General features: G+C 31.1%; 1 protein-coding gene across 2 annotated transcripts; it reads left to right on the top strand.

Annotated features, from left to right (window-relative positions):
* Window positions 1-11,266: 11,266 nt before the first annotated feature.
* LOC107920403 (ubiquitin-conjugating enzyme E2 2) lies at window positions 11,267-14,913 on the top strand. 2 transcript variants are annotated; one of them, XM_016850109.2, is made up of 6 exons: window positions 11,267-11,577; window positions 12,368-12,501; window positions 12,600-12,625; window positions 13,220-13,309; window positions 13,934-14,022; window positions 14,544-14,913. In XM_016850109.2, exons 2-6 carry the CDS (start codon window positions 12,377-12,379, stop codon window positions 14,670-14,672), a joined length of 459 nt encoding a protein of 152 aa, XP_016705598.1. In that variant the 5' UTR covers window positions 11,267-11,577; window positions 12,368-12,376; the 3' UTR covers window positions 14,673-14,913. The 2 variants fall into 2 exon arrangements, with proteins under 2 accessions (XP_016705598.1, XP_040939089.1); XM_041083155.1 differs by lacking the exon at window positions 11,267-11,577 and adding an exon at window positions 11,585-11,771.

The following is a 14,913-nucleotide window of genomic DNA, read 5'->3' as shown; positions in this document are numbered from 1 at the left end:
AATTTAAAATTCTATAGCTATTTAATACCTTTATCTATTAGAACTCAACTTTTGCACTTTATGCAATTTAGTACTTTTTATCAAATTAAGTATGTAAACAGTAAAATTTCTTAACAAAATTTTTATACGGTATTTCTATCATATTCTAAACCATAAAATAATAATAAAAAAATTTCCTACTTTGGATTTGTGGTCCCAAAATCACTGTTTTGATTTTACTAAAAACGGGTTGTTCCAATGACCCTAATTAATCCCTCTTTTGAATACACTCATATTTTGCATTTTATTCATTTTAATCTCTATACTCGAGATATGCATATTTTTTGGTATTTAGCATCAGATCAAAATCTAATTTCACATTCTTTTACTAGGGACCCTTAATGTTCTATTCACGACATAATTCATGAAAGATTTTCTATTTATTCAATTTAGTCTCTAATGTTTCAATGTTATCAAACAAGCTTGATTAACTTTATGATTTAGTCCTTATCATGATCTAAGCTTAATATCTATAAATTTTAGGCCTAATTCATCAATTCTTCTACAATAGAATATTGTTAAAAACTTAACAATTAAAGAAATTTATATGCGGGCTAGCTAAATTAAGCACCCGTGATCATAAATCTATACAAATTTCAAGAAAATGGCTTGGTTACATTACCCAATTGATAGTTAAATGTGAAATGAAGTTTTGAAGATTTCTTGGTTTTTCATCTATAGTGGATGGTGGGAGAGCAAAGAAGATGATGAAATTTCCACTAACTTTTATATTTATACTATAATTAGACTTTAATTAATCTGGTTTAATTAATTTAATTATACTAATCTTATTATTAATTAATCTAAGTGGAATCTATCATCATCGACTAACTCATGTCAAAAATTGGTTTATTAACCCTTTTAATCCTTTGGATAATTACTACTAGGTCCCTAAGCATTTTCTAAATTAAAACTTAATAGCGGTTAGACTTTTACAATTTAGTCCTTGAGTTTTAATTATCTAATTTCTCGATTAAATTACTTAACCAAACTTCAATATATTCTCATATTAACTCTAGAAATATTCCTATTTTATACTTACGGTTTTAGTTTATGAAAATAAGGTTTCAAAACCACCCTTTTCGATACTATTAAAAATTGAGTCGTTACAAGCGAGGCGGCATTTTCACTTTGTTGGGTATTTGAGAGGAGTTTGATCCTTATAGATACTTGAATATACCATTTTTCATTGGTAAGAATAAACTTATAGTCTTTCAGTATATTACAGACAGTGTGTAAAAGCATATCTAGATCTGGTCTAGTAAGTTGCTTTTTTATAGAGGTCACGAGGTATTCATTAAATCGGTGTTATAGTCCATTTTGACATATGTTATGTCTTGTTTTTACTCTATTTTTCTGTAACAAATGTTTTTTTTAAGCCGTTGAACAATATTGGTGGGCAAGCAATGTAGAGGACAAGGATCGGGCCATGTTAAACTAAATACTATCCCCAAACTAAAGAGAATAGGTGGACTTGGGCTTAAAGATCTTTGCCTTTTTAAACTATCACCACCCGATAAACAAGTTTAGAGATTTTTTGCACTATAATGACATGCTCCTACAAGGTTTTCCATACAAAGTACTTTCTCAATGGTAATATTTTCAAAGCCAAAATGGTAGATAAGCCTTTATATGCTTAGCCTAGTATTTCACAGGCTATTAGGGCTCTCTTTGTAACACCCCTTATGCAACACCCTGAAAATTTTTACAGTAAGATATTATCCTTAATATAGTAAAATAAGGAAATAAAGTGACAAGAAGAGGAAAAATTGAGTTATGTCACTGGGAAGTATATTATGACATATTGATTCAAGAAAGGATTAAATTGTAAAAGTGAGAAAAGTTTTATGGCCCAAGAGTAAATACTCAAAATTTGAGGGATTAAAGTGTAAATATGAAAATTTGAAGAACTAATAGTGCAAATATTTTAAGGGTGGAATGATCTAGAAACCAAGGAAAATTGATGAATTAGGACCAAATTGAATAGGTGAAGAATTATGAGGGACTAAATTGTAATTTTACCAAATTAAGTGATGATTCAAGAATGGAATTTTAAAAGATCACTAAGGGCAAAATGGTCAATTGAAAGAGAGAGAAATCTAGAGACAATGATGATGTTGGAGATTTTTTAGATAAATTAAATAAATAAATATTGGTTTATTAATACTTTAAATTGATTTTTAAATGATATTTTATTATTTTATTATTTTATTTAGTATATATAAGGAAAGAAAGATGAAGAATCATCATCTTTTCTTTCCCATGCAAACCAACATGAGAGAGGAAGAAGAAAAGAAGTTTTCTTTCTTTACAATTTAGTCCTTCCACCAAAAATTCATTATTTTCACCTAAAAATTGAAAGAATTTCCACAGCCATCAAGAGAGAAAGATAGCAAGGAGATGATGGGGAGCAAGAATATCAAGTTGGATTCAAGAAATAGAAGCTAGAGGAGAGAGAAAAATCAAGTTAAAGATTGAAGTCAATAAGAAAAGGTAAGAACATCAAGATTTCAATATATTTTTAAGTTTAATATTGTTGAAAAAGCATGGAATTGATGTTGATTTAGAGTTTTCTTATATATGGTCGTATATTCTTGTCATGTTAGTGAAGAGAAAATAAGAGAAAGTAATGAAAAATAGTGTAGAGAAAGAAAATAAGGGTGTTATAAACATGGTAAATAATACCTTGCACTAAAACAGTTTTGGACAACAATAATAGTCTAAATTTGAAAAATCACCAAAAATTGTGGGAATAGAATTAGAGGTTAAATAAAATATGAAATTAAATCCTATTGAGCCTAGTTTCTTATAAAAGAAATGGTGTAAGAAATGAAATTTTAAATTGTGAGATACAGTAAATTTTGTGAGATAAGGTCAGAATGATTTCGGGTTCCTCTGTTATGACTTTGGAAAATCATCAAAAATTGGAGAAAAATAATTAAGGGCTTAAATTTATATGATTAGAATTATGAATGAGTATATTTTCAAGATAAATAAACAGGAACATCATTTAAATTCTGTACAATGAGATAATTAATTTTTAGTTAAGAAGGGTCAGAATTGTCAGACAGCAGAATAAGGGTGACTTTAAAGAATAAAATATACTTATTGGATAAACCAAAAATTCTTAAAATTTTGTGGTAAGAAGATACATAAGTCTAGTTTCATGGAAAATTAGCGGATCTTAATTTCGAGTTCTGTAGCTCAGGATATAAATAATTTAGTAACTATGACGCAAATGAACAGTTTTGAATATACATATAAGTAAATAGTGAAATTATTGATATTGTTATTTGTAGCATGTTATATAAATTAAGCATGTGGAGCGGAGAGGAGGAGGAGGAAAATATGTATGAATACTCATCTAGCATGGCTAATTTGCATGTTTTAGGCTCATGGACTAAATTGAATAAAAGTAAAACTTTATGGGTAATTTTGTAAAAATGTTAGAAATGATCAATTTGCATGAAATGGATTATTTTATTATTTAAAATTACAAAATTGAATGAAATTATTAATTTAGCTCAAGATCAGGGAAAAACATGTTTTAAGGATTAAATTGAAAATTGTTGAAATTATGGAAAGTTCTTATATTTTATAGAATTCATGGGTTGTTATCACTTTGTTTGAGAACAACGGCTGGAAATAAGGATTAAATTGCAAGAATTTTATTTTTTTAGCCTAAGGATGAAATCGTCATTAATTAAAAAGTTTAGGGGTAAAATAGTAATTTTATTTAGAGCATCAATTGAATGTATTAGAACATGAAATAAATGAAAACAACGATCAAAATTCTTTATAAAGATCCGGATGACTCGAATACGAGACTTGAATGTGGAAAAGAAAAGATATCAGATTAATGAAATTATAAACATGAACAAGTAACGAGGTAAGTTAGTGTAACTTGAATTGTATTTTTAAATGCATGAAATATCGATATAATGAATTACCTGATTTATGTTTATGAAGAAATCGCAAGAGAATGATATTTATCATGACATGTAAATAGGTGATTATCTTTAATACGTTGATACAAGGAAATTAATTAAATTGAGACGAGTAATAAATTCAAGTACAACATATCGAGAAAAATAAGTACGTTAAGGGACAATATGTTTGATTTTAATTGGTTCCAAATATGAACGTTAGATGAAATGAAATATCTGATAAATAAATCGGTAACTCCGATAATGCTCTGTAACTCTATTCCGGTGACGGGTTCGGGTTAGGGGCGTTACACCTTACCCGTATTTGATGTCGGAACAGGGTACGAGGCGTTACCGGACATAAACTCACACAATCATATAAAACCGAGACATGAATTTCTGTCCAAATTTAAAACTTTTCATTCACGTTCATATTGTCCTTATATGGGCCTCCGAGGCCTAAAACATGCTTTGGAAGCAGTTCGGGACTAAACTGATAACTTTAGAAAATTTTTTACGACACTTAGAGAATTTTTTGCTAAAACAGGGGTCACAAGCTCGTGTGGCTTGGGACATGCCCGTGTGGGCAGGCCGTGTGGTCACACACACCCGTGTCCTTAACCCATGTAACTTTCTGTTTGTCACCCAAGAACAAATTGAAGTCACACGGCCAAGACACACGCCCATGTCACTACCCATGTGGACAATAAATAGGCTATTTACCAAGCCATGTGCCACCCATATTCACACATACACTAACCCCAATTCAAAGGCACAAAACAATACATACTTAGGCAACCAAAACATCTACATTCATAGTTAAAACATATCAACTTTATATCTTTATCTAACATATTCACTACATTTATTAAGCCCTAAATCAAACATACAAATCTCACATTCATTAGGCTTCGTTCAATTACTATCTAGTTACCAAATTATACTCAAATTCCTCATCTCATCAATAGGTCACAATTCCAAACATTACACAATCATGCCATAAATCACATTTCAAAATATTTCACATTCATCAAGCATACCATGATCATATCACCATAGATATGGACACATATATGAATATACTTAGGCTTACAACCATGTTGCCACTATAAGCCAACTTACATGACCAAATAGCCAAACAAGCCTTTGACGATTACAAGCCATTACATTGGCTAAAATCATATGACGCATATAATAAAATGACCAAGTCCCTATACATGCCATAACTCAAAATACTTGAATTTATCAATACCCAAAATGATAGCTTGATAGTGTGATTGGATCTCCTGCGATCTCCAACCCGAGCTAGTTGACGGCATTATAAAACATGGGAAAGGAAGGGGTAAGCTATATAGCTTAGTAAGTCCATATGAAAATAATGAGCAACTCATGCTAGTCATATACTATGCTTGACAATATAAGCACAAGTTAATATAAAAATAGCTATAAATCTTAAGGTTGTAATATAACCTATTCACATGTTTACTCTCTTTTGATTTATCAAAATAATTTAACATTACTCGACTTTCAATCTAGCAGCCGTAATTTCTCCATTGTAGCATGTTTCATAATTAGCACATCATTTTAAACATCTTAGTAAAAGTACACGTTACTTATATATACATATTCATGTTTTCATACATATAGCTCAACATATTTCAAATTGTAATAACTCTTTCTTTCCATACTTTCTTAACCATTTTAATAGGCAATTAGGCCAATATTTCCTTTCACTCATAACCGATAAATCACAATTCAAATGAACAACATTTACTATCTCACCAATCAATTAGGCCTCCAAGGCCTAACATATAATCATCAACTGTGTTTCCATGCATTTATTACATCATGACCATAAATAAAAAATCATAGGGCTATCTCAAAGTCACTTTCATAGTAATCATAACTCACAATAACATGAAGTCAATACTTAAAATCTTTACGTACATACCTGTACCATCTCGTAACATAACCACTTACTTTATCATCTTTGGCATACCCATTGGACACTTGGAATACTAAATGGATACACAGGAAGTCTTTGCACATAAGTGCCACATATGTATTTAAAGCTACCTCATATCTTATATCACATGAATGCTTGCTCTCGAGCAAATCTCGGGCCTGCTCACACAAGCTGATGGTTAAGACGTAACTACGCAGTGCTGCTCACACAAGTTGTAAGGTATCCGCAACATATGCCGGACTACCCAGCCACTGGTAGACGTACTAGACCAGTACCCGGATCACATAATCACACATACATACAAATATCCTTAGTGACATGTCGCTCGTATCCTATTCTATTCCTAATGTTCAAAGAGGATTTTTCTCACTTATCCGAATTTCATCAAATACAACCATAGAATCAATCATTTATTTCATACATTATCAAAGCATTTAGAATATTTAAAATATAAACATAACATAACATTATTTACATACAAACTTACCTTGACACCAAAATGGAAAAGAGGGACATAATCGTTAATTACTCGTTTTCCGTCGTTCTAGGCCCGAATCTCATTTTTTTATCTATAATATCACACTTAGCTTATTAATTAGTCACATTATTCAATGTGATCCAAAAATATACTATGAAAAAATTGCATTTTGCCCCTAAATTTTGTCATATTTACACTTTTCCCCTAGGCTTGTAAAATTATTTTCATTCTATTTCTTTGACATACAAGCCTAGTTGAATCATTTCCATAACTATAGCAGCCCACAATTTCCATTAAAATACACTTATACTACATATTTTATAACTTTTACAATTTAGTCCTTTTGGATGTTTTCACCGAAAATCACTTAGCAAAAGTTGTTTCTCCATCCATAAACATGCATAATCTACCATTAAACATCAAAATGCACAAATTTCTAGCATGGTCAAACCTAGACCTTCATCATAACTCAAATAAATGGTAAAAATAGGTAGATCTTATTACGAGGATTTTAAAAACACAAAAATCATTAAAAACGGGGCTAGAATGAATTTACAATCAAGCTTGAAAGCTTGAAAAACCCTGCCATGGTTTCCTTTAAGTCATTTAATTATTAAATGACCAAAATACCCCTAACTTAAAAATATTCTATTTCACCTATTTCATGCCCATTTTTGTCCAACAAATTATCCAATGGTCTAATTACCATTTAAGGACCCCCAATTTAAAATTTCATAACAATTAGACACCTCTAGCATGTAGAACTCAACTTTTTCACTTTTTACAATTTAGTCCTTTTGACTAAATTGAGTGCCCAAACGTCAAAATTTTCAAACAAAATTTTCACGAAATCATTCCATAAAATTAAAGACCATAAAAATATAATAAAAATAAATTTTTATACTTCAGATTTGTAGTCCCGAAACCACTGTTTCGACTAGACCCAAAATTGGGCTGTTACACTCTCATTGGGCTATTTTAAGGTTGGTAAATGGTAATCATATTCAGCTTTTTATGAATAGATAGGGTGGGTCGCCTCACATTCAATTGAGCTTTCGAGTTCTTATGATCAACATATGGAATTAGATGTGATGGTTAGAGATTTGATCAACAACAACTCGTATTTTTATTATTTAGAAATGGTGTGTACCTTATTTATTGACAATGATAGGCATATTGTACTACAACTGCCAATTCCTACAATACCTTTGAGGATATTATGGTTTAGAGACATGCAAGCTCTAGGTCTACACTACATAATCTAGGTATGATTGGTTACTCCTTAATGAGTTGGGTGCTAGTCCACATAGATAGTTCTGGTGATCCATATGAAAGGTTAAGACCCCCTAAATATTAAACTTTCTAGGTGGAGACTTGTCTATGGCATTTTACCTACTATAGTTAGATTGTTTTAACTTCTATGTTAGGTGACCCATTAGATATTGTGACTATGCTAGGGAGGTCCTTATACTTGGGGGTGCATGAGAGTCTTTTTTATAGTCATTATACTCATTGCATCAATTGGCCTGAAAATGCTATGAGATTTATGGATATTCATAACTTTTCCAGTTTTATTGTTTTGCTATGGGAGATTTGAAACATGAATAATAAGTTTTTGATGTAAGGAAAAACTATTCCTACTAGAGTGGCATTTTAGTAGGCATAGACTTTGCATACGAATTACTATTTACAAAATTTTGCTCATGATCTAATTCTTCCTAAGAGGCTGCAACATGTAAATTGGGCTTATCCACCTAGGCAAGCTTTTAAGCTCAATGTAAATGGTGCTTACTTTGAGAAATATCATAATGGTGGAGTAGGACGAGGAGTGGGAGCAAGAGATGCAAATGGCTTTATCATTGGAGAGCTTATAGAACCATTGAGAAAGATTTATTTTGCAAACCTAATAGAGGCGAGGGCCTTCACCTTGGCATTCAAATTTTCTAGAGACAAAGGCTAACCAGACTTTTATCGACCTAGTTTCATTTTTATCACCTTTATTATTCTTCAACGCCACATTCATTGTATTCACTCCTCAACAATGTTGCTTGATGTTTTGTGGGTCTACCAAAATATTTTGGACTAACTCAAGCTATCGTTTCACCAGGATAAAGTGTTGCTCCTCCATGATGTGAAAACAGATGACGGGCACTCGTACCTTGAATAACACATACTATTCAAAAATTGTCTTTAGTACAATGACAAACATTGCATTGTCCAGGTACGACATTCACCAAAACTACAAATATATACAAATACATTTATATTATTTAATAGGAATAATGAATTGCATTGAATCTAAATACAACATCAACATACATTTTCATTGGCTCGTCAATTGAATTATTGTCACATCCAAGTCATGTCTCTCTTATAATGTATAAGATCCAAGTGACCTCTAAATCTATTTAAATATTCAATGCAATAGGGAAAACCTATAGTTGTGAAAGGATGAACGCTAACCACAACATCCATATACATATCCATGTTTGTAGAATATTTTGTTACTCGATTTTCACATCACCTTACAAAGCACCCTCTACAAATATGCCAGAGTTGTAGAACATAAGTTAAATCTATCAAATTGCATTAAAAGACTCCAATAGTTGAAAATACATGCTATGAACATTATTGACAAACTTGTTTGGCAACAACATTCTCCGTACCATCTAAAGCATCCAATCTCTAGCACATCAATATATCTCCTCCACAATTGCATGTAGTAGAGAGGTTGGTTGGACAAGCCTCTCTAACTACATGAATTTCACCTGATTCACATCTAACTCATTCTCTAACTTATCTTTAGACAAGATGGCACCCAACAACTGATGACACTTGTACACTGCATTGGCGTTACTAGCTCTAATTACTGTCTACCCACCGATTAGAAGGTTGGTTATTAAAGCAACACATTGTAGCATTATAGTTGCTTCCCCGCATGGAAAATGAAATGTATGTCTTTTCAACCTCTATCTTTCTAATAATGCAACAAACAACTACGATATCATAGTGAACTTTATCATTGTAGATGTTGCATATAAACCAACAGTCTCTAATACATTTATTGGCCTCTGAGAGTTTTAAATTATGTCGAGCATGAACAATTAATCTTTTAGCTATTCAAAAAACCATAAAAATAATATGACCAAAAGCAAAATCTTAAAAACATTTTTGCAAATAGAATAAAAAATTAAAAAATAATTGAATTGAAAATTTTATCACGTTGATGGCATAGTTTGCAATCGGTCTTTTCGGAGGGTTTGAGAGTTTAATAAGATTTTGAGTAGAAAGAAAAGAGAAATGGGTGGGATATTTATAGATTGAACATTAACTCAATAGTTTGGTTGAGACAACAAGCAAATAAATTTCCTATTCAAACTTCACTATGAACTCAACACATATAAGTGTTGAGGTACTATTGATTGTACTTTTCAATACTTCCCTATTGATATCCACGAGTATTAAAGTAGTTTGAAAAGAATGTATTTTACAAAATAACTAACCTTTTAATAAATAGTAAAAATGCAATATTCAAATAAAAAACCCATTTTGTAATTTATTACTGTAATTTAATACAGTGAATATATATATATATTAAAATTCTTTTCATTTCCTAAATCATAACATATTTAGCATATTTTATAGCAAGGATTCGATTTAGAAAAAAGAAAAGAAAAGAAGGTATTCCTCTAATATTTTAATTATTTTCATATGAAAAGGTATTATAAGTTTATACAAAGCAATTCATTTTACAAAAAATTCCACATGCTTGTATATTTATGTTATGTTAATTTTATTTTTCATAACTTGAGATTCACAATAGTTTCTGTCATATTTTAGTTCATTTTATAATTTACATAATTTTATCACTAAATTAATATTTTTATTCTAAATTCATATATTTAAATTGTGAATCATGTATCTATGTATTATCACGTTTAAAAAATTATTCAAATTTGAATGTTGAAGCATAACAAATGAACATATTCTAATTCTAATTTATTCCAAAAATCTAAACAGAAAAAAAAAGCTTTTGAAAAAAAGATTTATATGAATTTGTCAACATCAAAATGAGCAAATCCCCGGGTAAATAGTAATAACTAAGTTAACTTTTTTTCTTATATTTTATAATTAAATTTTATTTTTTAATCTAGTACAATATTTTTAATTAATAATTGTAATTATTTTTAATTAAATAATTCACGTAACTTCAATTTCTTATAAATTATAAAATTATAAAAATATAATTATTTCAACTTTTTTATTCTTAAATGTGAATTTTTAATAATATGATGGTGGGTTCAATTCATAGTTTTATATGTATGATGATAGATGTGAATTATAGATTATAGCTACTGTACTTAAATTGAATTAATTTATATAATGAAACTTAAAACAAATTATTGATATTATTTATAGATATTCTTTTTGAAATCAAAAAAAGAAATGTTAAGCTAACTATAACTATAGGTATAGACATTATTTGATGATTACGATTGGATTTGAAGGTGAATCAAGATAAAAATGTTACTAATCATGTAAGAACAATGATTTCACCGTTGATCATAGATATTTGGACCATAAGCTTTGTAAATAAAACTATAATTTTCCAGCCGACATCAAGTCAAAAGTTTTGATTATTGGAGCATCTTTTTTTCACAATTGTAATGAACATTCTAGAAACACTAATTAAATTACGTATTATTATTCTTTTCGTATATAAAAAAAGAAAATTACACGTAGGAATATTTTATGCATGGCGTCATTTCGCTATCAACTTGGCATCCACGGGCCCACTCAATTAAAATATAAGTGAAATTTAAAATATTAAATATTAGAATTATTAATGGAATTTTCATTGAAAAAAGAGAAGTATATATAGAGGACTGCTGAGCTGACCTTTGAGCTAACCCTTCGTCGCCTTTCTTTATTTATGTTATAATAATAAAAAGGAAAATAAAATCTTCTCCTTTGGATCTATTGGCTTATAATTAATTAAGAAGGAAGAAATTAGAAAAAGAAAAATGGTTCTCTGATAAAAATTTCCGTTTGTTTCCTGAGCAAATCTCGGGAAGGAATACCCTTTTTTTCCCCCTGTTGTTAACTCGTTGTGATTGTGAAGCTTTCTTTAAAAGAATCCTAGTTAACTCGACGCGTTTACCCAGAAAGTAAGAAATTTCTTTTTGTTCCCCTTTTTTTTTTCTTTGTTTTCTTTTTCCTGAATTAGATTCATTTTTTTCTTGTTTTTTTTCTTTAAATTTGTTTAGATTTGTGTCTAGTAATTACATGTCAAAGGAAAATTATTGTTTGATTGCGAAGATATGTTGAAGCTTTTTATCGTTGTCATGGTTACGGATCTTGGGTTAGGATTGATTTCTCTTGGGTGTTAATTAGATTTGTGTTTTTAGCTTATTTCCATGGCAATTTTAACTTTTTATGCTTAGATTCTCTGGAATTTTCTATGCTTAGTTTCATATTTAATGGTTGTTATTTGCTGAATCAGTGTCCAGAGCAGAATTTAAAAGCAATAGTGTGCTTTATGCCCCGTATGATTTTTTTTTCACTATTGCGTAATCTGTAAGCAAATAAAAATATCAACGTTTATGATTGGTGTGCGAATTGATGTTTCCCAGCGATTAGAGCTTGAGATTCCTAGTTGGAAGAGTTTAATTCGAACCGTGCGATGTTAACTAGAGCTTTTGGGATTGAAAACAGTCTCTTCTTGTTGTGTAGCTCGTGACTTAGCGGGTCTTTGCATGCACTTCAAAGTAAATATTGAGATTTGAATGTCAATCTACATGTGAAGCTATAGAACTGATGTTCTAAACTCGGTTTAGTTGTAGAAGTCCGGTTTTCATCTAATTCGTTTGCTGTTTATGCTAAAGAACTGTGGCCTTTTTTATCATTTATTTTGTGCATCTTTGTATTGATTTGGATTGGCTTCCTTTAAATTTACAGGAGGTGAAGATGTCAACTCCTGCAAGGAAGAGATTGATGAGGGATTTTAAGAGGTTGCAGCAAGATCCTCCTGCAGGAATTAGTGGTGCACCTCAAGATAACAACATTATGCTTTGGAATGCTGTTATATTTGGGTATATTATGAAATAAGACTAGAGAATCTTTATGTAATTGCTTTTTAGGTTAAAGTTCTATAAAATTGTGCTAATGTCTTTACTTGATGGATTTGCAGACCTGATGACACCCCATGGGATGGAGGTAAAGTAAATTCTGGTGTTTTGGTTTGAAGCGTCAATTTTTCTATGTTTGTTTGGTTGCTTTGTTTGATTTTCTCTTTAGAAGGTTGCTATGCTCAATATATGTTGATGTAATCTATTTAAAATTTCTGAGCGGATTTTTGAATGATGAATTTGTTTTATAAAACGGAGTAAGTTTTGGCCCGAAGATGAAGAGAGCTTCTGAGAATTGTATGAGCTGGTACTTAATGCAAAAAGCTGAAGGTTAGATTTGTTCAATGGGGAGTGGCATTGTTAATGGGCCTGTAGACTTATTTTTCATGTCAGTAGTGAAGCAGAAGCTGAACAATCTTTCATGGACTAGAACCTTGTGAAATCTTCAAATTCAATGACCCTAAGATTATTGTTAAGGATGTTGACAGCCATACAACCTCTTCATTTTAAACGTTCTAACCAGGATGGAAAATAGTCATACTTATTTCTGTTGTGAGTTTTAGTTTAAATGGTAGTTCAGGATTATTTAAGCTATTGCTTTGGGTTTTTTTTATCATATAATGTAGGGAAACTAATAACAACTATAAAGTAATGTCTGTTTTCACATTTTTTATTCTTTCAGGTACGTTTAAGCTGACTCTTCAGTTTACGGAGGATTATCCAAACAAACCACCAACTGTTCGTTTTGTATCCCGAATGTTCCATCCAAATAGTAAGCCTCTAGACTAATCCTATTCCCTTTAGCTATATCCACATTTTCAGTTTACATTTTCTTTTATTCTTGCATGCCATGCAACTTAAAATTTTTTATTGTAAGCTTTGACTTTTTTCATATTTATGCTAGATAAGCTTATACTTTCTTGCATTATAGGTGTAATAGATAGGGTGAGACTATAGCGTTTGTGCTTATGTCACTCATCATACTATGATCTTTTAACTATACTTGTGAACGAGTAGATCTAATACCCAGAAAGTGAGGGATACTTGTGGTTGCTGAATTGGTATACCCCCTACTCTAAAAACCGGTTCTTAAGGAGAACTGCAGGTAGCATTTGTTTATGAATCTCCAAATAGGAGCTAATATTTAGGAAACACAAGGACATCATTTGTTAGTTGTTTGTGTTATAAGCACTCGGCCATCCATGCAACCGAAGCTTTAAAGCCAATGTTGACTTGGCAAATTTACAAGTTCAGATTTAGTTCTGGTTCTCTTGGTTGATATCTATATTATATCTTATTTGTTATTAATAGGTTTTATCTCTACTTTTATATAATTGTTAGGCAACCGTTTTAGTCTTTCTTGATCTGATCCCTATTTATGCTTTAAATTTGTTAGTTTATGCTGATGGTAGCATCTGTTTGGACATTCTACAAAATCAGTGGAGTCCAATTTATGATGTAGCTGCAATACTGACATCTATTCAGGTATGCCATCGTTTCTTTAGGCTTTCATTTGTGGCTATCTAAGGATAAAATATCATTTTTTTTCCAATTCAAGCTGTTATGTTATCTGCTTCAAAACCACCTGCCTCGTAGTAAACTTCCATATGAAAAATGTGGAAGTGAAAACACCAGATACCTTTGCAAAGCTCTACAGAACCATTTTTTAGTAGATCTTTCATTGTAATGAGTATATATATATTTATCCCATCAGTCATTCAAGTGGACTCAGACCTTTAATCCATCATATAGGATAAGGTTTAAGCTTTGTCCTGGTGTGTGTCTACACACGTAGAGCATCTAGAAATTGGGCTTCGGGATAAACAGTTGGCAGATAACTTCTTCCCTTCTTAAACATGTTGGTGCTTCTAAATAGGAAACCTTGGTTCTAATCCAGATAGGTTGTTATGGAGCTGTGACATTGATGAATTTAACATGCATACCACTTATGGTCCTCTCTCTCTCTATGCATCGTTGTTTAAGCTCCTCTAATTTTGTGTATGCAGTCATTGCTTTGTGATCCAAATCCTAATTCCCCTGCAAATTCTGAAGCTGCTCGGATGTTTAGTGAGAACAAGCGCGAATACAATGGGAGAGTACGTGAGATAGTCGAGCAGAGTTGGACTGCTGATTGATCTCTCATGTTGGATTTCCATAGTCAGAACGAAGCGTGGATAAATTACGAGAGCATGTGAGACTGTCAAGCAGAGTTGGACTGCTGATTGATAGCTCAACGTTTGGTTTGGTTTCTATGGAACGTCAAAAATAGTCCAATGTCCTGTCTAAATAACATTGAACACCGCAATGTGTTGCAAACTATTTTGTCTTTATTATGTTGTTTGTGTTAAGAAAATGAACGCTGTTCCTTGGGCAGTA

This window comes from Gossypium hirsutum, chromosome A12 (assembly GCF_007990345.1).
Source record: "Gossypium hirsutum isolate 1008001.06 chromosome A12, Gossypium_hirsutum_v2.1, whole genome shotgun sequence".
Taxonomy (NCBI): Eukaryota; Viridiplantae; Streptophyta; class Magnoliopsida; order Malvales; family Malvaceae; genus Gossypium; species Gossypium hirsutum.
The sequence above is the reverse complement of the archived record's forward strand: the minus strand, read 5'-3'. Positions and strand labels throughout refer to the sequence as shown.

Coding starts and splice junctions, on each gene's coding strand:
- LOC107920403 (XM_016850109.2), top strand. CDS start 12,377: ATGTCAACTCCTGCAAGGAAGAGATTGATGAGGGATTTTAAGAGGTTG. Junction 12,626..13,219: donor TGACACCCCATGGGATGGAG/GTAAAGTAAATT, acceptor TTATTCTTTCAG/GTACGTTTAAGCTGACTCTT. Junction 14,023..14,543: donor CAATACTGACATCTATTCAG/GTATGCCATCGT, acceptor TTGTGTATGCAG/TCATTGCTTTGTGATCCAAA.